Source organism: Diabrotica undecimpunctata, chromosome 7, assembly GCF_040954645.1.
Source record: "Diabrotica undecimpunctata isolate CICGRU chromosome 7, icDiaUnde3, whole genome shotgun sequence".
Lineage (NCBI taxonomy): Eukaryota > Metazoa > Arthropoda > Insecta > Coleoptera > Chrysomelidae > Diabrotica > Diabrotica undecimpunctata.
In genome coordinates this window covers 99,742,759-99,769,572 of record NC_092809.1, presented here as the reverse complement: position 1 = coordinate 99,769,572, position 26,814 = coordinate 99,742,759, and the positions used below count along the sequence as shown (strand labels likewise).

Below are 26,814 nucleotides of genomic sequence, written 5' to 3'. Positions count from 1 at the left end.
AACCTTTACCAACATTCACGTTTTTTTGGATGCTGGACGAACTCAATGAATTATGCCCTAAAGACACGAAAGGTTCCTGGACTCGATGGGATACCACCAGAAGCGGTGAAACGCATCGACAGTTTGGAGTCGGCGTGGATTTTGGAATTGGCGCTGCTTGAAATACAGCGATTTCCGGCAAATTGGAGCATATCGAGGCTCATGCTACTCCCAAAGGGGGAAGACAATTATTAACTGTTTGCCGTGCATAGGTAAATTATACAGGGGGCTTCTAATAGGGCCAATAGACACAGTCATTGAAGAGTCAGGTGACCTTTCACCCAGGCAGTACGGTTTTTTGACAATGCTTTTAACACCTTAAAATGGAAAGAGGTATTGAAGGCTTTACGAGAGGGAAGGTGGCTGGGTTACTTGATGAATTTGTTCTCGGACTATCTGTCAGAGAGGGAAATTGTGATAGAAAAAGAAGTGGTGGTTCCAACTTGGAACGAAGGAAATTGCATAATCAAAGCAATTTCTTTTCAACGCAAAGGTAACATACAAATGTCCGACTATATCTGGTAATAGCGCTAGAGATTTGATACCGAATTTACTAATACATCTCTTCTCGTCTATTATCATTTTCTAATGTTTCTGACTGTTGCGGATCTTCATTATCTTGCGCTATATAATTTTTAAATATTTTGTTTAAATTATTAGGAGGCTTCAACTTCCAAAGTAGCTCCACATGAAGACATTCCCAAAGGAACTGAATCAGGTTATAATTCAGATAAAATCGACAATAGCAGTCCAGATTCAAACAACCGAGGAGTTTCACCAGAGATGCGGGTAGATGACAGCGGAGTACCGAGTCCGACGGTTGGTATGCTGAGTGTAACGCCGGGAAGTCCCGAAAATAGTCCTGTTTCTAGCGAGACCCCTTTGGACACCTGCAGTAGTTCAAGTCCTATTTGTGGACGCAATAGTCCCAATGATGAGTAAGTAACTTGATTTGTTCGAAATCTATTCATACATTCTAAAAATTTATTGTTAGCAATATTGCAAAATATTGCACAATATTTTCATTACAAGATTGGCCTAATTGCCAAAGATGATTGTAATTGCAATCAATTTTGTTGTTAAATAGTGTTCTTCAAACGTTTCTATGTTCTTATGGGCAGCATGTAATGGCAAGTCCGTAAATATCTTTATGAATCTGAAAAAGAAGCTATATAGGCCAGGTAAATAAGCAAAAAATGTACCCTGTTTGTGACACTGAACAGGCCAGGCAAACAACAGTTGTTTTGAGAATTATGGATCTCTGTAACAAAAACCTTGTTTCCTTTCCAAAAAAAAAAACTTGCAGTCGATTTTTTGAGCTTAATTAATTATTAAGAAATTAACGTCAAAAAACGGTAAATTTTCACTTTTTTCGTCTATCAGCAAAAAGATAGCAATAAACTTAAAAGTAATAAATTTATAAGTCATATTAAACCTTTAAAATGCCGTTTTTAAATGTTTTTATCCTTATTTGTTGCTTAGAACGTTGCAAAATAAGTCAGAAATTTCGGTTTTTTATAAATATTAATAATTTTTTCAAAAATCAACTTAGAACCTTCATTTTACACAGAATGTTGGGTATTGTAGTGCTTAAAATATGATCAAAATTTCAAAGCGATCTGTCAAATTATTTTGTTTATCCCAAATTATTTTTTTTTTCAACGATATGTCAGAAAATGATGAAGTTACAGTAATTAATCGAATAGATTATGAAAAAAGAAGGATAATTCTATCAACTTCATTAAAAAAAATTAAGAAAAATGATTATAAATATGGCAAAATCATTTTACAAAAAAATATCAATTTTTTGCTAATAAATAATTACAATAACTTTTTAACTGTTGCCTGCAGGAAAATTATTTATTCATATTTGGATAATTTGCATTTTTCTACAAATTAAAAAAACAAAGAAAAAGTTGTCTTAAGAGAATTTGGAACGAAATTATTCCTTTTTTTTTAATTGACTGCAGCTTTGTTTATAACAATTAAGAGATGTAATTAGCGTCATTTGAAACAACATGCTTTAAAGTTTTAATGTGCAAAATTTGAAAAAGATTGCCTTTTAACGGGATCGTCCACAAAGCTTCAAAATGTGGTCCTAAAGAATCGGCCGGCTTTGAAACTCGCGGGGCGGTTGAGGGGGAAGGAGCTGTTAACTGTATATCTGGTTCTTGTTTATAGATTTCAACGTTTCTTTTTTAATTAGTATGTGTTTTTTGCAAACATAATATGTATTATTTAAATAAATAAATTATTAAATAAACCATATAATTTGTTTAAACAATTTATTTTTTAGTAATATTTTAGGAAATATTTATTGTAAAACGTAAATATTTATAATTAATACATATATACTTCTTCAATAAACGTCGTAAATTTATAATAGCTTTTTTGAAAAAGACAAATTAACCTATTCAATTATTTCTAAAAATAGTATTGATTTATGTATTGCATTGGAAATAAAATCTCAAATAAACTAGGTTTTATTTCTTGCTTAACATGTTAGGCGGCTGACTCTTTTCTAAAAAAGTCAATTTCATACCCACATGCTGAAACTTGCTTTAATCGATATATTATGATGCCAATATGCTACGTTGAAAAGTTTACCGAAAATTTTCATGGCAACCTATTTATTGGCTTCCTCACTTCTAAACCACTTTTTTAACAATTTTGGTTATTTTAAGACAAAAGTTATTCTTATGATTTTTATATAAAACGCTTACTTTAAGAGTAAATTGCAAATACACAACTAAAATAGCCAAAAACGCCAATTTTAGTGTTTTTTGAGGAAATTTTTTTATAGGTTGGACATCAATTATTAAAAAAACAAAAATATGAGATGAAAGCTTAACTCAAGTAGCTTAAAGATGCTCAATTCAATATATAGACTTGACGAATGTTTCAATTTTAACGTTCGAAACACATTGTTTATTTCTTACCCACAAGCTGAATCTTATTCTAATCGAAAGAATATTATGCTGCAATATTACGGTTAAATGTTTACCACGGGAACCTGCTTATTATAAACGGAAGAATGACTTGGTTTCAAATAAAAAAGAAATTTTTTATTTGTTGAAAAGTTGTTATAAATAAACAGCTTCCCGGGGTAAACTTTTTACCGTAATGTTGTGGCATCATATTTTTTCGACTAAAATAAGATTCAGCTTGTGGGTAAGAAATAAACAATATGTTTCTAACATTAAAGTTTAGACGTTCGTCAAGTCTATATATTCCGAAACGCAACGGTATATCAATTTGTTTATGGATATTTTAAACTGACTTATGCCAGTTTAAAATTAAAATTAAAATGTACTTACGCATTTTGAAACTAATGGACTTAAGCTTTCACCTCATATGTTTTGTTTCTAAATTCGATGTCTAACCTATTGAAAAATGGCCTCTAAAAACGGTAAAATTGGATTTTTTCTGCATTTTTAATTTTTTATTTACATTTTGCGTTTAAAGTAAGTATTTTACGAAAAAAAAAAAACAAGAATAACTTTCGTCTTAGAATAACTCAAAAAGTAATTTCGAAGCAAAAAATATTTTTTTTATAATAAAAAATAAATATTTTAAATAAATAAAATATAATATGTTTATAAGCAAAATGATTTTGCAATGGGTCAATTTACCTTGGGTCAATTTTTAGTTTTTATTTTTTCTAAATCCTAGAATTATATATTTGCAAAGTTTATCCAATGCATTAGTTACTTTGGCTATTTGGCTACATGCTTTCTTTTTTTTTAAACATTTTAAGCTTAGTAGTTAGTTAAAAAATATATTTTAGCAGGCCCTTGCATGTTGACCCAAGGTACAAACTGGTAATGTACCTTGGACCAGCATATATTGTACCTTGGGTCAGTTATATAAAAAAACGGGTGTGGCAGTCCAGTGGAACTGCCGGTAGAAGTTATACACGCGTCCGCCGTTACAAATTTATATGGGAGTCAATCTGAACAATAATTACATATGTAATGCTTTAGGTAAGAGAGAGCAGAAAGAGTAACAGAATTAGGTATATAGGTATATGGTGCATCGTTTGCTGTATATAAACAACATTTGACCTTTAATAGGAGTATAGTAAATGAAGGATTGAATCAATATTTTGATGAAAATGTATATTTTTATTTTCATATGTGTATGAAAGGAGTTTTCTTACACATACAATTTTTTTTTACACATACTCTGCAGTAAAATTCATTGATAATTTTGTTATTAATATAAAAATACAATACAATACACTGCAACATAATTCAATATAATAATACAATACAAATTAAAATGCAAAATTCATAAGTATTTAAAAATGACAATATGCATAACTTACTTACGCATATGTTTAATTTACCATGATAATAATATTAATAAAAAAAATAATAATAATACTAATAAATATTAAATATATTTACAAAAAGAACATTTTTATTCTCGAGAGAGAAGGAGAGAAAATATATCTTCTGCCTCTCTCTTACCTATATCTTACATATGTAATGATTTTGCCGATTCACTCCCATACAAATTTCTAACATCGAACGCTCGTATAGAAGTATAACTTCAAAAACGAAATAAGTCCCACCCAAACAACTCTTTTCTGAACCTTAAAACTTGAATTACTAAATTTTTAGGTAACTGAACTAAGCCTCAGTTTTATTAATAGCGTCTTGGCGCCATTTTGTAAGATACTTTTAAATGGGACCATAAAGAAATTAATATATTATTTGAAAGCACTTGTATAAATCATTAGGTCCCTGGATTTTTTGATTTTTTGTAACACCATTTCAAAATCCCCACTAAATTATGAAAATCTTATTAAATTAACTCTCGGTGAAAGAATAACTCATTCTTCCCAGATGATAACGTCAATAGTATCATATATATGCCAAAATTCATAATTTAAAAATTAAATCGACCTTTTTTGAAATTTATGTCATGCATATAAACATATACATAAAAAATTTAAAATAACAATCATTATATTTGCCCCTTTTATCTCTACGTCCAAGACTACTATATGTACTAAATATTCAATGATAAATAAAATACTTTGGAAAATTAAATAATGTATAAAATTAGAGAAACAATATGAAAAAATATATTATGATTTCTCCATTATTCGATTTTTAAAACCAAAGTGACAAAAATCAGAACATGATAATTAAAAAAATATATTACCTCATTGGGATCTAACTCGCGACGTTCTAAATACCGCACCTCAACTCATTCGACCAAAAACCTTAAATAATAACGTGGCTAATCAAGAACATTATGTCAGTTTTTTGGTTGTATCTTGTGTTTATTTATTTATTGTATTCCAAGAATTGAAAGGTTATTACGAATCATAGAAGTTCCAGGAAGAATATTTATTTGTAAAAGACTTTGGCAAAATGTATATACAGTAGACTCCCTCTATAACGAGAACTAAAATCGCAGACTAATTACCTCGTTATAAGCCGATCTCGTTATATCAGACACTGTGCATATGTATGAATATGTAGTTTTCTAAAACATCAACTTCTTATAGTGAAGCAATTCGGAGCAATATAAGATCCTAATAAATATTGTTTGAATGGCGTTTTTAAAAAAAAAGTTGTTTACTTTTATTGTCAATGAAATACTTTAAAACAAAAATGAGTTATTTACTTTTATTGTCAATGATATACGTTAAAACAGAAAGTCTATACTTACATTTTTTTCCAAGGATAGCATAAACTATTGTTTCTGCAATTGGAAGAAGTCGTGTCATTGTTAACTGCTATAAATTGTCCAGTATCGTTCTATCTATCATATTTTGTAAAGATGTGAAACAGTTGTATTTATTGTAAAGAAGTTTATTGCGGGCGGCAGTTAAGTTTATTGCGGGGCAGTTAAAAAGAGTATTTATTTATAACCACGGCCGGGCCAAAAACGTAAAAAACACATTTTTCGATCGTATTTTCTCTCGTTATAACCAAATGTGCCTCGCTATAAAGGGTTATAGTTCAATAGAAATTTCACGGGACATATAATGTACCTCGTTATAAGCGAAACCTAGTAATAACCGTGTTCGTTATAGAGGGAGTATACTGTATCTACCGAATTAATATAAAGTAATAATAATATTAATAAATATTAAATATATTTACAAAAGGAACATTTTTATTCTCGAGAGAGAAAGAGAGACAAAATATATCTTCTGTCTCTCTCTTTCCTATATCTTATATATGTAATGGTTTTGCCAATTCACTCCCGTACAAATTTCCAACGTCGAACGCGCGTATAGAAGTATAACTTCAAAAATAAGATATTAGAACAATTCTTGAAATTTTTTAATGAAAATCTCAAAATAATCAGAACATTATGATTAACTATTGATTAATTTGGTAAATAAAAACTTATTTTACATTATATCTGCTAAATTTAACATTAAACTGCAGGTGTGCATCGTGACGTGCAGTCCCGCTTATTTTGTGCGGCTGTGGAAGTTTACGTACAATATCATTGCCCAAAAAATCGGTTGAGTCGTTTATAAACTTATTGGAATTTAGAATTCTACGTAAATATCTAAGTTCATTATTAATTCCACTGTTCAGTATTTCGGCAATAAAATAAACAAAAGATTTCTTCCCTGCCACTTTCACTAAAACAAAGTCCCCTTTTTTAATCTCGCCATTTTCAGATACGTCATATATTTTTTGGTCATTTAATCATTTTTCTTCTCTAGTTACCAAGTCCTCAAATGTACCTTCATCACTTGATTCACTATCATACTTAGCAACTCTCTTTGGTACATTTTGTATATCTTCTGTAGCTATTTGCTTTGTAACTGCCTGCACTTTCTCAAATGATACCTTCTCTTGAGTCTTTCCCTTTTTGAGCGCAGCTATTTGATCTTTCTCTGGAGTGTCGGTAAGTATTCGTGACTTTCCTCTTGCTCTTCCTAACTTCTTTTTGCGAACAGGTGTCTTTGGATAGGGTCGCAACATTTCAGGTGTAATAGAACTTCCTGAAGTCCCTGCTTGACGAATATTTGAGGTAGAAGGAGTAGAGACTTCCATTTCATTAACTGTAGTTTTAGTTTGTTCCCCGTCCTATTCAACATTGACTTGCTCGCGACTGTCAGTAAGCTGGTTTAAAGGACGATCAGTTACATACGAAGACAGAAACTCATTATCTTCAAAAATATTTTCATTGACGGAATAGAGACCACTCACCACAAATCCCTTCTGGATATTCGATGTAGTAAATGCTTTTGAAAATGCCTTAGCTGCAAGTTCAGCTATATCGTAAATGGTAATAGGTTGTCCAGGGTGCATAATCATCCACTCGCTACAGGCGGTTGTATAGTAGGTTTTCATCGGTCCAAAAACTGTTCGATCGAGCGGTTGCATTTTGTGGCCGGTGTGAGGATGAAACGTTATCGGTAGAATGCCATTCTTCTTACAGAAATTAATGACACTTACATTCACGTGGCTATCGTGGTTATCCAAAAGTAATATAACTAGATTTTCAACTGTTGGTTTCACATGATTTTTAAAGTGTTGTAGGTATTGGACGCATTTGCACCTCGCTTTCCACTTGTCATTTGACCTAATTGTTTTATTCCCTTAGGTCCTACAATTTTTGGTGTTACATGGACAGTCGTTAAACCTGTCTCGTCACAATTCCAAATTTTTTCTGGGGTAAAATCTCCACGAGACAAGGCTTCTTTGTAGTTCTTAAAAAAGAAAGATATATTTGTTTTATTGAAGCATGTTGATCTGGCCAAACTTGTAGGTTCGTGTTTACGCAGTGATAAATCTTCATGTCTTCTAAGAAACTGCCTCAGCCATTCCTTGCCAGCTATCTTTTTTTGGTCCCAAGAAGGCGGATGAGACTTGTTATTTGCAATTGCATACTGGTATGCGAAAGTACGAACTTCCATTTTCGTCAAACCATAGTGGAGGCGTGCAGCAGTGAGAAGATATATTTTTAACTCAGCTTCCTCTTCTCTATTAAACATTTTTTTTACATTATTGGCAGCAACATAAGAAAATTCTGAAGCCCCCGACTGCCTGAAGGATTTTACGTGCCTGATCAGCGTGGTTTTTGATATGTTATAGCACGTTGCTTCTTCCCTAATTGATAATTCTCCACTTATGCTTTTATTTGCGGCTGCAGTTAAATCCTGGGAATTTAAATGTGATCTTTTGATACCCACTTTACTTCGCGGCATTTTAATGTGACTATCTGAAACAATAATAAAAAGTTTTTTGGTAACAGACCCACCGATTAATTCAAATAAAAGTCAAAATAATGTTAATTCGCAATAAGATTGTACCTTGGTCCGGTCCAAGGTACACGATCTACCGGTGACCCAAGGTACACAACGTAACAATTTCAGGTGTTTTTTGTTTTCTAATTTTAGATTATGCGTTTAGACAAAAAATACATTCATGGTTATCAAGCGTAAATATATATTGTCCATTACAGATAATAAGAAAATATATATGTATTTACATTTGAAGCGGATTTTAACAGATAACAAATAGGTAAATAATTTACTTACAATCAAGCAAAACACAAAACGCTCTGCAAGTCACCACGCTACACTTTTTTGATGTTTATTTAGATGCCATCTACCACTTATATTATTAAACCACTAATTCAACCAAATCGAAGAGAAATCTGCAGTGGGTAAGAAAGAAAGTCAACTGACCCGAGGTACAAACCGGTCCGAGGTACAACACTCTCCCCTACTGTAATTTCATCATTTTCTGACTTATATTGTTGCAAAAAAAAATGGGATAAACAAATAAAATAACTTTTAAACAATTTGACCGATCGCTTTGAAATTTTGATCCTATTTTAAACACTACCAGACCCACCATTCTGTGTAAAATGAAGATTCTAAGATAATTTTTAAAAAATTTATTAATATTTATAAAAAAACGAAACTTCTGACTTATTTTGCAACTTTCTAAGCATCAAATAAGGATAAAAACTTTTGAAAAGCGCGATTTTGAAGGTTTTTATATAACTTATAAGTTTATTACTCTTAAATTTGTTTAAAATGCTTCATTTTTTGCTGATAGACGAAAAAAAAATGAAAATTTACCGTTTTTTGACCTTAACTTGTTAATAACGAATTAAGTGCAAAAATCGACTGCGCGAAACATATAGGTTTTTGTTACAGAGGTCCATATTACTCAAAACAACTGTCGTTTGACTGATCGGTTCAGTTTCACGAAAAAGCCTTATTTCACTGGTCTAATATTATTGGTCATGGTAGACCTTTCTAGAGGCAAAAACCGACAGTCACGTTTTGACTAACAAAGTATGAATATGAGCTGATAAATATCGAATGCTCTATAATATCCATCATAGTTTATAGATCCAGACATGTAGAGATTTTTTAGGGAGGAAATGTATTTAATTAAATAAAACACATTTGAGACTATTTAAAATTTTGACGGAATAATATTAAAGAGTATTCCACATTTGCTGCGTTGCACGCTCTATGTTCTTTTGTTGGATTACCACCACTGTAAAAGTATTTATTGACTTTATAACTCAAATTTCCGTTTCTTTTCTAGGATTGTGGAGGAGTTCGAGCGACCAGAGTCAAGACTAGCATTTGTAAGTAATAAGAACGCGGATCTAAAAGTTGACCTAGAAAAACTTAGTTTAGTAAATGCTGATAATCAGAAAAAGCTTTTTGATCAAGATGAAGATAGTAATATGGAGGGTGCTTGCGGTCCCGTCCCGGAGGACGAAAAGGTAGAGTTTAGTAGACTAATTTAGATCAGATTCAGATATCAATTTAATATCAACTTATCATTTTGACACATTTAATTTACTTTCATATTATTTATTTCATAAAATGTAAAGATACATCATTAACACCTTTTCTACTCCATAAATAATAAACTTACCTACAAAAAGCCAACCAATCCGAAATATTTGAAACAAGTACATAAATATTCATTAATTTTACCTAACAATAATATTGGAGTAAACACTATAAGCTGGTGATTGGAACACAGCTCGACAAAATATTCTCAGAAATTTCCAGCAGAAAAAAACTTTATAAGATATATCTACAGCACAGTATCAAAATTGTAGAAAGTGACTCATATTTTCAATGTAGACCTCTGCGGGTTTGAGGGGAAAGGAAATCGACGAGTTAAAGGCATGCGGTTTTATTTTAAAAATAAAGCCCTCTATCCGTTTAAATTGATAAACTTATGACTGATTTAAGAATTAAATTTAATTGCTATTGTCAAATGAGATTTAATGACATGGGATTAGAAAAAGGGTCGTCTAGTAACTTGTAGCACAGGTAAAACTGAAACTTAAGTACTTAAGCAATTCTTGGTACGAAACAGTACTATTAATAAATGGATCACCTCAACTGATTATTTATTTCCATAAAATATAAAAAATATGTTCAAATAAAAACTCATATTATACATAATCTAATCTGAGCCATCTATGTCATCTTTAGATTCATCAGTAGTATCTTCGCCTAGATCCACAACTACTGGTTCCATGGTAATTTCAATGAAGTTATCAAGGTTCCACATATTCTGCTCTTCTTTCACTAGATGCTCGATACATTTTATTCACGACTGTAATATCACATTGCTGAAGGCACTATTAAGCAGATTTTTTACACAGTTGAATTTAAACGTAACATTGTTCCTTGCTACTTCATTAATATTTGAGCCCACATACGTTCTGTCGGGTTTAACTCACAAGGGTATGGCGACAATCAAACTACAATTACGCCCATTTCATCTACTACATATTTAATGTATGTATCTGAATGACACCGTGCTAAGTTTAGTAACTAGATTTTTAAAATTGGTTCATCGAATTTAATATGTTTTTTAGTAAGTTAATCCGCAATCTCGAATTTTTAACAGAATATCTGAAACCTATTTTTCATAATGATCATCCATTTCTTCATGGTAATCTCCAATCTTTTTAGAAACAAATGCATTTAAACCTCCTTCAACAATTCCTACCAGAGTCGCTACCAATATGGCTAATTATAAGGCGTTTTCCCTTTCCGGATGGGGCTTTTAAAACTGTCGACAAACCAGTTACTAAACCTTGTCGTTTGCTTTTCACATTTAAATCATGCCATATTTTTGTCACAGTATGTCCTTTATTTAACCATATTTCATCTGTATATGTTTTTTTCCATCTCTTCGAAATTTTGATATTTGTTTCAGATACTTTCTGCGCCATAAAATAATGTCTTATTTTTCGATAGGGGTGCTATCCGTCTTCCTCTTTCTCTTAAAATATCTGTAAAGTTCATTTCACGTAAAGTACGTAACAAAACACGTCTTGATATTTTTGGAATATTTTCATTAGATTGAAGAGAAAAAGCATTTTTTTTATAGTTGGTAATTCCTTTTTGAAATAAAATTCATGTACTACACAACGAATGGCCTGTTTGGTTGTATCATCCCATTTTATTTGTTTCCTTTCTCTTATCTCAACCTTCAAAGTATTATTATCGTTTGTTTCATCGTCTGTTTTAATTACTCTGTACACACTTCTTCTTCAGCCTTCATTTATCTATTGTTGGACATAGGCCTCCTCCAATTGCTTCCACGCTTTTCTATCTTTTGCAATTCTCATCCACTGCTTTCCAGCTATAGCTGTTATATCTATCTATATCCATCTCTTTTTGGGTCTTCCCACGCTTCTTTTTGTTTCTCGAGGTCTCCAGAATGTCACTTTATGAGCTGTACCATCTGTTGGAGTCTTATCTTGCTATGTGTGCTACCCATTGCCATCTCAATGTCGCTATTTTTTCCATGATGTCGGTTACTTTAGTTCTTCGATAGGAATTTTGTCTCTGAGGCTTATATTTAACATGGCGCTCTCCATGGCCCGTTGAGTTACTCTTAATTGTTCTGCCATTTTTCTTGTTATTGCCATAGTTTCCAATCCATAAGTTGCAAGTGGTAGTATACAAGTGTCATAGGTTTTTCGTTTTAAGTGTATTGGGATTTTTCTGTCTTTTAAAATGAAGTTCAACTTACCAAAAGCAGCCCATGACAATTGTGTCCTTCTTTTAATTTCTAGGGTTTGATTTTCCTTTTCGTTTTTAATTGCATGTCCTAGATATATATATTGTTCTACCTTTTCTATATTGATGTTATCTATCGTGATGTTTTCTAGCCTGTCGCTTAATATCTTTGTTTTGTCGAGATTCATTTTTAATCCTATTTGATTCGATTTGTGATTTAAATCTTGTAGCATTGATTGTAGTTCATGGATATCTGTGCTTATTAGTAATATGTAGTCTGAGAAACGCAAATGGTTAAGATATACTCCATCTATTTTTAATCTCTTTTCGGCCCAATTTAGTTTTTTGAAGACATTTTCTAATGCCAAAGTAAATAACTTGGGTGATATGGTGTCGCGTTGTCTCACACCTTTGCCAAGGTCTATTTTCATAGTTTCCAGATCATCTATTTTTACGTGAAAAGTAGCATCATCGTATATATTCTTAAGGAGGGCAGCATATTTTGAATCTACTCTGGCGTCGTCCAATGCTGTTAAGAAAGCCCATTTCTCGATACTGTCGAATGCTTTGTGATAATCGACAAATGCCAGATGTAGTGGTATGTTGTACTCTATTGTTTTTTCAATAACTGTCCGGATTGTTTGCAAGTGATCGATAGTGCTAAAACCCTTACCAAAGCCTGCTTGCTCCACTGGTTGGTATGCATCTAGCTTAGCTGTCAATCTATTTGTTATTATTCGGGTTAGTAGTTTGTAAAGGTGTGACAATAAGCTTATTGGTCAGTCTAAAAATTGCATTCCACAACATATCTCCTCAACTAAGCAAAATTCTTAGCGAATTGGTTTCTAGTACTCGTACAGAGTATATCGAAATAAAAAGGAAAAGACGGTCAAGATTTTATTTCACGTACAGGGAGCTTGCGCATCCGTTTATACGTATTTCGGCCAAATAGGCCTCCTCAGAACGGCTTTCGCAAACGCTCTGAACGTGAAATAAATATTTTCTGAGATTTCTAAACTAGCTCAAGCAGTAAAAGAGTTAAATAGGTACAAATTAAGCTTTGTCGGTCTATCGGAAGTAAGATGGTTGGGTAATGGTGAACACCATACCCAAACAGGAGAACTCCTATTATACAGTGGTAAAGAAAATGGGAGCCACGAGAGCGGAGTGGGTCTTTTACTCAGCAAACAAGCTAAAAAAAGCCTTATTTCATGGAAACCCATTAATGATAGAATTATGACTGCCAGATTTTATACCAGATACCGTAAGATAACAGTGATTCAATGCTATGCACCCACAAACACATCTCTCCACGAAGAAAAAGACATTTTCTACGAACAACTAGAACAAACGACCCAACAAGTAAACCAAGGTGACATACTAATAGTGATGGGCGATATGAACGCTAAAGTTGGAGAAGACAATATTAACTTAGAAACCGTAATGGGCAAACATGGCCTAGGAATGATGAATGAAAACGGAGAGCGCTTTACACATTTTTGTTCTAGTCATAGTTTAGTTATTGGTGGAACGATCTGTGACGTCCTCTCGTGGGAGTCACTATCCGGGTAGCTTTTAGACAGTCAGAGACAGAGTTCAAAATAAAAATAAAACTTTATTGCCTTCCTTAAATTAAATTGACAAAAATCTTATGTACATATTTACAATTTGGTTTAGTCTTCTCAGTACCTGGCCTATTTATTCAAATTAAGTTTGACCTTGTCATATGGAACCAGTCTTATCGGCAAGCGAATGTGTATTTGAAATTTTACGGTAACGTTGTATCGATTTAATAACAGCGGACGATAGGTACAAATAAAGGAAAGGAACTCAACACGTCCCTTAAGTGATTCGGGTTAATAGGACACTCCTCGACAGTCTCAACACAACTGTTTCAGAGTACGGGTAGTGAAAAGCTCAACACGCTTTTCGGGTAAAGACGGTATGAGACGGAAACAACTTGTGAACTCAACACGTCCGCAAGTCGGGGTAGGGAAGAAGAGAATCTTCAGTCAACACCTGTCGATTCTGTCTCTGTGAGGAAATGTTGCCGTTTATATAGCGGAGCTTTGCCCTTTCTACTGTCGATACACTCCTACTTCATGGGTTGGTTCGCGCGCACGCTGGTTTAACGGTGATGGCTTGGACTCATCGTTACACCCCCTCTTCCTGGGGAAAAAAAAAATTTTGGAACAAAATTTTTTTTTTTTATTTTTATTCCTTGCCAGGTACTTGGTTACCCTAAAAAAAATTTACAATACATCGAAATAAAAAGTGTCCGCCCTAAAAAAAATATAAATATCGTCTTCTTAAACAAAAAATCGTCTTCCTCTCTCTTAAAAAAAAACGTCTTCCTTCGTGGGGCTTCAATTATTGGTTTTTATCCTCAGCACCTGGTTCGGGAGTCTCAGTCTGTATTTTTTTCCTTTATGCTGCGGCGGAACTAGTGAGAGCAGCGGGATTGACACTGGAATTGACTGGACTTTCTGAATTTTTGTGATGCCCATGGTTGGTTCATCGAAAAGGTTCTTGAATTTGGAAATAGCCTTTATCAGGGGCTCGCAGCCTTTGCCCGGGGTGTTAGGTTTTGGTGTGTTCCCTAATGGTGATATTAATTCTGGAACGGTGTATGGTGGCGGCGTAACTGTGCCGTCCATTTCTATGTCACTGTAATATATTTCTAACGTGTCTGACATTGTATTTGAAGGTAACTGTAAACTGTATTAAAATATACTGTCACTACTTGGTGTTGACTGTAAGTGCTTGGACTGATTAAGGAGTAGGGAAATCGGTAAATGCGGGTTTTAGGTCTTTGATATGAGCTGTTATTGTACGGTTTTTATCGTCGTGTTTTAATTTGAATATTACATTAGAACACACTTTTGTTATAGTATATGGGCCTGAAAATTTCGGTGCTAATTTGGCGTTAAAATTTTTGGCGGCATTTGAGAGTTGGTATTCCCTTTTCATGACTTTGTCGTTTATTGTGGGTTTCCACTCTCTTCGTCGTAAGTTGTAGTAATGGCTTTGAGTTGTAAAAGCTTTTGCCAGGTTTGTACGTACTAGTTCGAATGTTTCTCGTAGTTTATGCCATTTTATGTTTTGATCGGTATGTTGTGTGTCGTTTGGGGTGTTTACGACTTTACTTGGAATTTCTAGTTCGTGTCCAAAATTCAGGAAGGCTGGGGAGAAACCCGTTGAATCGTGTTTAGCTGTATTATATGCGAATAGTAGTTCTGGAAGGCTCGTGTCCCATTTCTTATGGTTATTATCGCAGAACTGAGCTATCATTGTTTTGATTACTCTGTTTGTTCTTTCTACTGGATTATTCTGGGGAGAATATGGCGGAATGTTTCTTTTAGAAATCTGGAATTCGTCTAGCAACTTTCGTACTTCCCTGTTATCGTATGTTCTTGCGTTGTCTGATATTAGTTCTTTGGGTGATCCGAATCTCATAATGATTTTATCTTTTAAGTTCTGACAGACTGATTTTGCCGTTGCTGTTCTGATCGGTATGGCTTCGACCCATTTTGAAAATGTGTCCTGGAATGTCATTATATATTTGTTTCCTTTGCTGGATGTTGGAAGGGGTCCTATGATGTCGGTTGAAACGGTGTGCCATGGATGTGGCGGAATTTGTGTAGATTGCATGCGGCCTGGAGTTAAGCTTTGTTGCGGCTTAAATTGCTGACAGTTCTTGCAGTTCCTGACGAACTTTGCGGCGTCTTTAAACATCCCTGGCCAGTAGTATTTTCTAGCTAGGCGGGTTATTGTTTTGGCTATTCCTAGATGTCCTGCGGTCGGTTGCTCGTGGTTTTCTGCCAGGAGTTGTTGTCTCTTGTGGTTTGGGATGCATAGTTTCCAGGGGTTGGATACCTCTGTCTCTTTTAAATCGTATTTGTCCCAGAAGTGTCGATAGAGAAGTCCATCTTTGATAGAGTAGTCTGGAAATAGTTGCGGATTTGTCTGGATTTTATTTAAAGCTTTATTGTACCATTCGTCGGGTTCTATATCTTCTACGTTTATTATGCAAACCAGATCTACTGGTTCTCTAGAGAGCGCGTCGGCCAGGACGTTCTGGGAGCCCTTTCTGTAAATGACATCGAAGTCAAATTGTTGCAGCAGCATTGCCCATCTAGCTATTCTACCTGTAGGGTTTTCCATTGTTTGTAAGTATCGTAGACTTTGATGATCTGTGATAATTGAAAATGGGTATCCTTCGATGTAGGGTTTCATCTTTTCTATACCGAAGATGATCGCTAGTAGTTCTTTTTCTGTAACGCTGTAATTTTTTTCGGCATTTGTTAGGGTTCGACTTGCGTAAGCGATGACTTGTTCCTGTCCTTCGTCGTTTGTTTGTACTAAAGCTACTCCTAAACCGTGGTTCGAAGCGTCAGATTGTAAAAAAAATCTTTTCTGGAAGTCCGGGCAGATCAGTATTGGAGCTTGTGTCAGTAGTAATTTTATTTTGTTAAATGCTTCCTCTTGGTCTCTGTCCCAAGTCCAATGTTGTTTTTTCTTTAGTAGCTTTGTTAAAGGGGCTGCAGTTCGTGAAAAATCTTTTATAAATCTCCTATACCATGAGATGATGCCCAAAATCGGCGTAGTTGTTTAACGGTTTTTGGTGCGGGATATTCGACTATAGCTTTTGTCTTGTTGTCGTCCACTTTTATTCCCGTTTTGTTTACTACATGGCCTAAATAATTTATCTCTTCTTTGCAGAATTTACATTTGTCTATATTAATTCGTAGTTTGGCCTGCTGTAGTCTGTGAAGTACTTCTTTTAAGTTTTCCATATGTTCCTCGAACGTTTTCCCCAGTACTATTATGTCGTCTAAATAGGCGAATGCATGTGGTTCCATTTCTGGGCCGATTACTGTATCTAGTAATCGTTGAAAAGTAGCGGAGGCGGCGTGTAATCCGAATGGAAGTACTTTGAACTGGAATAGTCCTTTTCCTGGTGCTATGAAAGCGGTCAAGGGTTTGCTTGCTTCGGAAAGTGGTACTTGCCAATATCCATTTTTTAGATCTAACGTGGTAAAATATTTTGCAGATTTTAACTTTTCTAGGATATGATTGATGTACGGTAATGGGTAGGCATCTTTTTCTGAGATGTCGTTGATTTTCCTAAAATCGATGCAAAATCTGTATCCGTTGTTATCCTTCTTTTTTACTAGGACGATGGGGGAACTGTATGGGCTATTGGATTTTTCTATCACGTTCTCTTCTAGCATCTTATCTATCTCATCGTTTATGATCTTCTGCATTGCCGGGTTTCGGGGCCTGTATCTTTGTTTGATCGGTGTATTATGTTTGAGTTTTATTGTATGTTCGGTTAGATGTGTTGTTCCTTTAATTTGTTTAAATTTCTCCAATTCTGTTAGTAACAATTCCTGTAATTGTTTTTTTTTCGGTATTGTTTAGTGTAGTACTGATGTCGAGCTGCTCTCGTTTCGGACTGTTCGTGAATTCCGGTATGTATGACGGAATATCTTCGGTCTGGTCGTCGGCCGCGGTATCGGTCGGTAGTTCGGTATATCTTCGGTCTGGTTGTCGACCGCGGTATCGGTCGGTAGTCGGTATATTTTCGGTCTGGTCTTCGACCGCGGTATCGGTCGGTAGTCGGTGGGTCGTTTTGTTATATATTTTGCTTCTCTGTTGGAGCGGATATCTTGCGGTTGGTGTTTCGTTGACCCTGGAATTGGTCGGTATTCGGTTATTGTCTGCATTGTACGATCTGGATCCGTGTTCTGTACTGGTTGGGTATTGTTCTCTCCTTCTTACGCGATTTCTATTTAAGATGTTTGATAAATCAAGGCCCCATCTTGTTATTTCATGCATTCCCAGTACTACTTCTGAAGCTAGGTTTGGTAAAAAATGTAGCTTGGCTTTTCTCCAAACGTTGTCTATGGAACATTTTGCTGTAAAACAGATTTCTATGTTGCTGGTTTTTCCATCTGCCAGCGTGATCTTTAAAGCTTTTCTGTCGCTTTTTGTTCCACATTGTTCCAATATTTTTTTACCTTTTTGTCCTATAAACGAATTTTGGGCTCCTGTGTCTATTAGTGCTCTTAACTTTTTACCGTTGCTGAACGTTATCGTTGTGTGGGGTCGTTGATCTGTATAGTGTGCGTAGCTGGAGGTTGTTAGGGAGGACTCTAAATGCTGACTGGGTTGCCTCCCTCTTGTCCAGTCCTGTTGGAGTTTTCCGGTCGGCTTCTACATTGGCAGTTATTGGAAGTTGTTCCTCGGGTTCCGCAATGGCTGCAGAAGAGTACAGCGATAGCTCTGCAGTTTCTTCTATTGTGGCCTCTGCGGCCGCATCTCCAACAACAAGTCTGTCTGTCGAAATTCTGTATTTTGTTATTATGACTATTTGCCTGTGTCCAGTCACACCTTGTATTGTTTCTGTTATATATTTCTTTTTGGACCATATCATATTCTTCCGCTAATCTGATGATGTCCTGTGTTGACGATACGTCTTGCCTCTTTATATACAACTTGTATTTCGGGTTCATATTGGTGTATATCCTGTTTAGTTCTTCTTGGTGATTGAATTCACCATGTCTTCTGATCATTGTTTGAATATCAATGATGTAGTCTTTTACACCTTCGTTGTTTCGTTGGGGTCGGTTCCGGATTTGAGCTTCCAGAGATTGCGTGAGAACGGAGGAAACGAAGAAATTGCGGAAATCTTGTTCGAAGTCTTTTAATTCGTTCCAATATTTATTATTGTTTCTGTACCATAGTAATGCTTTCCCGTTTAATGTTCCTGGTAGAGCTTGTAAAACGTGGGTGTCTTGTAGGCCGTAAGCTGTCTGGAGTTCTTTCAACCGTTCTATGAATTCTATTGGGTCTCTTGAACCGTCAAAGTGTAACCCCCATTTGCGTACTATTTCCATCTTTCTTTGTCTGTCTTCCATCTGGTTTTCTTCTATTTCCTCTGCCTTGATGATCGCAACTAATCTCGCTCTTAGCTCGCTGAAATTCCCTTCCGTCGGCTGTTCTCTGTTTGTTAATTCGGCTATAAGTTCGTCTTTCTTTAATAGGTACACCCAACTAACCTTCGACGTTTCCGGAGCGTCTGTCATTTTTGAACTGTGAATCACCCTGTCTTTGATTAAAATTTGAAACGTAGTACTGTCTCATGAAAATAAAATTCGGAATTCGGTCGGTATTATCGTTTAAAACGTATTTTTCTGCTCGGGCGCCATTTGTGACGTCCTCTCGTGGGAGTCACTATCCGGGTAGCTTTTAGACAGTCAGAGACAGAGTTCAAAATAAAAATAAAACTTTATTGCCTTCCTTAAATTAAATTGACAAAAATCTTATGTACATATTTACAATTTGGTTTAGTCTTCTCCGTACCTGGCCTATTTATTTAAATTAAGTTTGACCTTGTCATATGGAACCAGTCTTATCGGCAAGCGAATGTGTATTTGAAATTTTACGGTAACGTTGTATCGATTTAATAACAGCGGACGATAGGTACAAATAAAGGAAAGGAACTCAACACGTCCCTTAAGTGATTCGGGTTAATAGGACACTCCTCGACAGTCTCAACACGACTGTTTCAGAGTACGGGTAGTGAAAAGCTCAACACGCTTTTCGGGTAAAGACGGTATGAGACGGAAACAACTTGTGAACTCAACACGTCCGCAAGTCGGGGTAGGGAAGAAGAGAATCTTCAGTCAACACCTGTCGATTCTGTCTCTGTGAGGAAATGTTGCCGTTTATATAGCGGAGCTTTGCCCTTTCTACTGTCGATACACTCCTACTTCATGGGTTGGTTCGCGCGCACGCTGGTTTAACGGTGATGGCTTGGACTCATCGTTACAGATCTTTCCACATAAAAATATTCACAAGGTAACATGGACTGCACCTGGCCATACAAGAGAAAATCAAATAGACCACATCGCTATTTCAAAAAGATGGAGATCATCTCTTCTTGATGTACGTAATAAAAGAGGAGCAGACATCGCAAGTGACCATCATCTCGTAATTGGTACCATTAAAATCAAGATGGCAAAAAACAAAACCACGCGAAACACCAAGAGACCAACATACAATCTAGATAAACTAAAAACGGTCCCAGGAAGACATATGTTTAGAGAGGAACTTCAACTCAAAACAAGAGAACGTGAAATAAATAGCTGGGAAGATTTCGCAGATGTTTTGACAGAAATAGCTGAAGACAAACTGGGTAAAAAAGAGAAAGATAGAAAGGAATGGATATCAGATGAAACATGGAATCTTATCGAGGAAAGAAAACAACGAAAAAAAGATATCCTGCAAGCAAGAACTGTAGAAAGAAGAGCACACCGACAACAGGAATATCAAACAATAAATAAATCAGTTAAAAGAAAAGCAAGAAGAGACAAAAGAAGGTGGGCTGAAGAACTTGCAAAACAAGCAGAAACAGCTGCACAACACAACAGAACTAGGGAGCTTTACCAAATTACTAGACGACTAACACAAAAAGGATCAAACTGTTCGAACATTGTAAGATCCAAAACAGGCGAATTACTTACTACAACAGATGATCAAGTAGAGAGATGGAAAGAGCATTTTCAGGAGATGCTAGGTATTTCCAGAGATAACGCAGACGAAATTGTCGAAAACCCGCAGAATATAGACTTACATATTTCTTGCGAGGCCCCTTCCAAAACGGAGATAATAGCAGCTATCAAATCTCTGAGAAACAACAAGTCACCGGGAATCGATAACATTGCTGCTGAAATACTTAAAGCTGATCCGCATCTAACTGCTGAAATTTTGCTCCCCATAATCCGAGAGGTGTGGGAAACAAACCACATTCCAGCGGGCTGGAAAAAAGGTAACATTATCAAGCTTCCAAAAAAAGGCAACCTCACACTGTGCAAAAATTGGAGAGGAATAACCTTGCTTACTGCCATAAATAAAATTTTCGCGACCATCATACTGAAAAGAATAACAAACAAGGTTGAGTTTCGAGCTAATCAAGCAGGCTTTAGACCAGAATCCTCCTGCATAGACCACATTAATACTGTGAGGGTAATAATGGAACAATCGGTTGAATGGAACACACCCCTATACATGGTTTTTGTTGATTTTGAACGTGCCTTTGATAGCTTGTCACACGCTGCTTTATGGAAAGTTTTAGAGCTAAGAAACATCCCGCAAAAAATAATTTCTATTATAAAGTCACTATATACTGATGCGAAATGCAGCGTGACACACAATGGGATAAACAGTGACGAATTCAACGTACTTACTGGAGTTAGACAGGGATGCGTGCTTTCTCCGTTTCTTTTTAACATAGCTATAGACTATGTTCTCTCCAAACTAGACTCTGACACAAGAGGGATACAATGGACGTTAACCACACGCCTAAGCGATCTAGAATACGCGGACGATATCTGTCTATTAGGTCAAAGGTTCCAAGATCTGGCTTACCAATTGGAAACACTTTCCACTGAAGCCAATAAAATAGGTATGAAAATCAATATTAGTAAAACCAAGTCCATGAGAATAAATGCAAGGAACAACACGCTATTTACTATCGACAATATGCAGATTGAAAATGTGGAAAACTTTACGTATCTTGGAAGTGTCATAACAGAAAACGGAGGTACAGAAGACGATATTCGTATGAGGATACGAAAAGCCCAACAAGCTTTCAGCACGCTCAACCCTGTTTGGAAATCTGGCGAGTATACTACAAGGACAAAGATCCGAATATTCCGATCAAATGTCATGTCTGTTCTACTCTACGGATGTGAAACCTGGAAAGTGACAAACACCCTCACAGACAAACTGCAGGTCTTTGTTAACAAATGTCTACGAAGAATTGTTCGTATATTCTGGCCTAACACCATCAGAAACGACGATCTGCTACACCTGACCGAACAAAAGAGGGTACAAAATGAAATTAAGTCCAGAAAGTGGGGTTGGATCGGTCACACACTCCGAAAAAATAGTTGCAGTATCGCAAAGACTGCCCTAGAGTGGAATCCCCAAGGGAAAAGAAAAAGAGGTCGCCCAGTACAAACTTGGAGAAGATCCATCATGGACGAGATAAGAGGCCAAGGAAAGTCTTGGAATGAGGTGAAGGCCTTAGCGCAAAATAGAACCCGATGGCGCGTTTTCACTGAAGCTCTATGCTCCACTTAGGAGTTCAAGAACCTTATATATAGGAAGCAACTCTAACATGGCTTCATATAGACGCAATGTAGCCACATCTGATAATAAAATCGTAATCTGTGCCTTCTAAAAATTGCGAGGCAAAAGAGACGTTGATAAAGATGTTAAGAGAGACATGGGGAATCTAAAAATTGCATTCCACAACATATCTCCTCAACTAAGCAAAATTCTCAGCGAATTGGTTTCTAGTACTCGTACAGAGTATATCGAAATAAAAAGGAAAAGACGGTCAAGATTTTATTTCACGTACAGGGAGCTTGCGCATCCGTTTATACGTATTTCGGCCCAATAGGCCTCATCAGAACGGCTTTCGCAAACGCTCTGAACGTGAAATAAATCTTTTCTGTCTTAGGAAGCAACTCTAACATGGCTTCGTATAGACGCAATGTAGCGACATCTGATAATAAAATCGTAGACTAATTTTCGAAACCAAATTCAAGAATTCCGCTTTAATCTGTGCCTTCTAAAAATTGCAAGGCAAAACAGACATATAGATGTTAAGAGAGACATGGGGAATCTAAAAATTGCATTCCACAATAAAATCTTGACTGTCTTTTCCTTTTTATTTCGATATACTCTGTACGAGTACTAGAAACCAATTCGCTAAGAATTTTGCTTAGTTGACTAGATATGTTGTGGAATGCAATTTTTAGATTCCTCATGTCTCTCTTAACATCTTTATCAACGTCTGTTTTGCCTTGCAATTTTTAGAAGGCACAGATTAAAGCGGAATTCTTGAATTTGGTTTCGAAAATTAGTCTACGATTTTATTATCAGATGTCGCTACATTGCGTCTATACGAAGCCATGTTAGAGTTGCTTCCTAAGACAGAAAAGATTTATTTCACGTTCAGAGCGTTTGCGAAAGCCGTTCTGATGAGTCCTATTGGTCCGAAATACGTATAAACGGATGCGCAAGCTCCCTGTACGTGAAATAAAATCTTGACTGTCTTTTCCTTTTTATTTCGATATACTCTGTACGAGTACTAAAAACCAATTCGCTAAGAATTTTGCTTAGTTGAGGAGATATGTTGTGGAATGCAATTTTTAGATTCTCCATGTCTCCCTTAACATCTTTATCAACGTCTGTTTTGCCTTGCAATTTTTAGAAGGCACAGATTGCAATTTTTAGAAGGCACAGATTAAAGCGGAATTCTTGAATTTGGTTTCGAAAATTAGTCTACGACTTTGCCAAAACATTTGAACAGTTTAAAAATAGACTAGTCAAGTTATTGAAATTGATTTCATATAAAGTCTGAACGTAATTTCTTTGAACAGTCAGAATAAGAAAGTTTTTGTCAATTTTTAAGAGATTAAACAGATTCTGCAATAATCCTGTAATTTGTTTATTAAATAATAATTAAATGTTCTCCTTTGGTCGGAAAAAACATATTTTTTTCTATAGGGTAAACGTCGTCCAATTTTACTGGCCTACAAAAAATAATTAAAACATGAGTCACTTTCTACAATTGTGATACTTGATTGTAGTATTGGTTCTAAAATAGATAAATAACCAAAAAAGAAAGTAACTCTTTAGTAGCCACTAAGAATTCTAAAAGATTAGTAACCACTTTTTTACTTTATTATGTGTTTATTTACTAAATTGTAAGAAACAACACGCTTGCAGCTGGATAAAGACAAGTGAAGTCTACTATTTCAGTACATAAAGAGAAAATATTGCCTGAAGAAAGGTTATTTACTACAGGCAGAACAAGTCACCAGTTGTCAAGAACAAGGCTTTTTCTGTGTTTTCCACAACCTGAAAAGTGTCTTTTGTGGTAATCACTAACACACTATTATTTTTTAAAATTACTAACCTGCTAACTTCTCCAACAGAAGCATAAGAATGATCGGATTGTGGTTTAAATAAACATTTCCACATGAAATTCCATGTAAATATCACGAGAAACAAGTGAAATTTCAAATATTGTTTACATTTTTTGCCCCCTTATTTGTTTCACCTAGCGGACAACACGTGCACTAAACTTTAAAAAATCGGCTACACTTATTTTCCACGAGTTCTATGTATATGGAATAGAATAATATGTAAGACTGCAAAGTGTGTCTGATGAATATAGTTAATTTTGAGAACTTTGCTTATATAGTTTTAGTTCTTATTTACCGAGTTTGCATCAGTCTAATATGCATGTCTATTATAAATAGCATTAATAAACTTGTTTTATGAGTTCGACACTATTACGTCATGATAATTAGGTTTTGTGGGTCAATTTTTATGTTTTGTGGCAAAATTTAGATTTGTAAGTAGGTTTTGTAGATTTTAAAAATAAATTTATATTTATCATCTCCATTTTCATTAAAATTATGTATAGAGTTGTTGGTGCATTAACAAAGTATGTACAGTTCGTGCCTAAAGTCTGCCATTTATATGTTCTGAACAATAAATCTTAAATTAATAATCTTCATAATGTTTTATGACGTTGTATAAGTTATTTTTAAACGGGATCATACGGCAAGCCTGGTGAAGACGGAACGGTGGCTGAAGGATTCAAAAACTTTTAAGTCCTGCTGCCACCAAATATCTGACACGCTTCGTTAATTGTGTTAATAAAGCTGGGACACTACCTCAAGACTGGCTCACAACCACATTTATACAGGGTGAGTCTTTAGTGCGACATCGGTCGATAATTCCATTGTGGTACAAGATATCCAAAAAATTTATTTAAAAAAAAATGTGGGCAATACTTGGAAAATATGTGGAATTCTACAGGGTGATTAATAACTACGTGGTATAGTAAACATACAATTTTTTTAATGGGACACGCTATATATTTTTTCATATTTATATTCCTCTCATAATTCTTGTTCTTATAATATTGGGCATTGACCATTTTTATTTCGAAATCGATATGAAATCAACACCATATATATAAAGAAGTAATGCATAAACAATTATTTATTTTATATAATAAGATAAACAATATAGTGTAGTTTTTAAATTAAGTTTAGTTGAAATCATTGACTAAAATTTGTATACAGGGTGAACTACAAAACAAAGGTACGATTTTCTCTATTTTTTTAAATGGATCACCCTGTATTTTATTTTTTAGAAATATGATATTTAATACTCTTTCATTATATAGAATTCCCTATTCCTAAACTCATTATTTTCCGAGATATTTTTAGTTTTCTTCAAATTTCAGTAATACATTCAATTTTTGTAAGTAGAAATAAGTATTGAGTATTGAGTGATAATATAACAAAATTATTTTTATTCAATAATCAACTAACAAAAAATGTAAACTATAATAATATGTCATGAATGTAACAATTAATGTGATATTAAGGAAATAAGTTGAAAGTAAATGTTCAAAATGTCCACCTTGTAACCGATATTCAAATGACCGAACCACATTTCTTAACATTTGTAAGTCAATTTTATTAAAAGCTTCTCTTATTCTATTTTTCATATCATCTGGCGTTGTTGGAGGCTTCTGGTACGAAAGGTCTTTTTTATAGCCCCCCATGAAAAAATCAATTTTGGAGAATTCCGCTGATCGCGCTGGTCAAACAGTTGGTCCACCTCTCAGAAAAGATATTAGTTAGATGATTGTGAATAGGAGTAGTGTGATGAACTGGAGCACCGTCGTGTAAAAACCACATTCGTTGTGAATATTAAGCGGTACGTTTTGCAGTAGTATTGGCAAATGATTATTTAGAAAATCCAGATATATGGCACCATTCACACGACCACATTCAAAAAAATGTGGACCAATCACATAAACCAAGTTTGACTAGAGTGTTAACAAAATATGGATTGCTTGATGCATAGTAATGAAAATTATGCAGATTCACCGTTCCATTATATGGAACGTTCATACGAAACGTGAATATATGTCGTCCCGAATATATATATATATATATATATATATATATATATATATTCATATTCAGGGATTCTACAGTATTCACTGCCTTCCCTCGCTCAACCGTTCCCATCTCTCTCTCTCTCTCTCTGTTGTCCCATTCTCCATGTTGAGGCCTCTCTTACTCATGGCATCGTCTACTTCGTTTCTCCAGGATCTTCGGGGTTGTCCTCTTTTCCTCCTTCCTATGGGGTTCCATTCGGTTATTCTCTTTATCTATCTGCTGTCGTTAGTTCTCCTTACATGTCCATACCACTTTAGTCTTTTTTGTTCTATATATGTTAGTACGTCTGTTTCTATTGATATTTTTAGCTTTATTTCGTCATTATTTCTCCTATCCATTCTTGTTACTCTCAGGCATTCCATCTCTGTTGCTACTATCTTACTGCTGTTTTTCTTGTTTATAATCCAATTGTCAGCCTATGTCAATACTTCGCACTAATGTTTTATAAATCTGTGTTTTTGTCTTCATATTTAGGTGTCTATCCCACCATACTGAGTTAAGTTGTCGGATTGCTGTTCTTGTTTGTCCTAATCTTTGCTTAATTTCTTCCTCTGCTGGTGCCTTTTTCGTGATTATAAACCCCAAGTATTTGAATTTATCCTTTCCTTTGATTGTTACGTTGTCGTCAATCTGTAGATCTATGTCTTCTTCACTTATAGATAGGTACTCTGTTTTCGCGAGGTTAATATCTAGGCCAGCCTT

At 35.0% G+C, this 26,814-nt stretch overlaps 1 protein-coding gene across 2 annotated transcripts in view; it reads left to right on the top strand.

Moving 5' to 3' along the window:
- Usp16-45 (ubiquitin specific protease 16/45) overlaps window positions 1-26,814 on the top strand; it is a 55,441-nt gene that overhangs the window by 17,923 nt on the left and 10,704 nt on the right. The window contains exons 7-8 of one of the 2 annotated variants that reach the window (XM_072537872.1): window positions 700-977; window positions 9,591-9,633. In XM_072537872.1, the coding sequence (XP_072393973.1) occupies window positions 700-977; window positions 9,591-9,633 (321 nt within the window). Of the gene's footprint in view, window positions 1-699; window positions 978-9,590; window positions 9,775-26,814 lie in introns of both variants that reach the window. The other variant, XM_072537870.1, reaches the window with a different exon arrangement.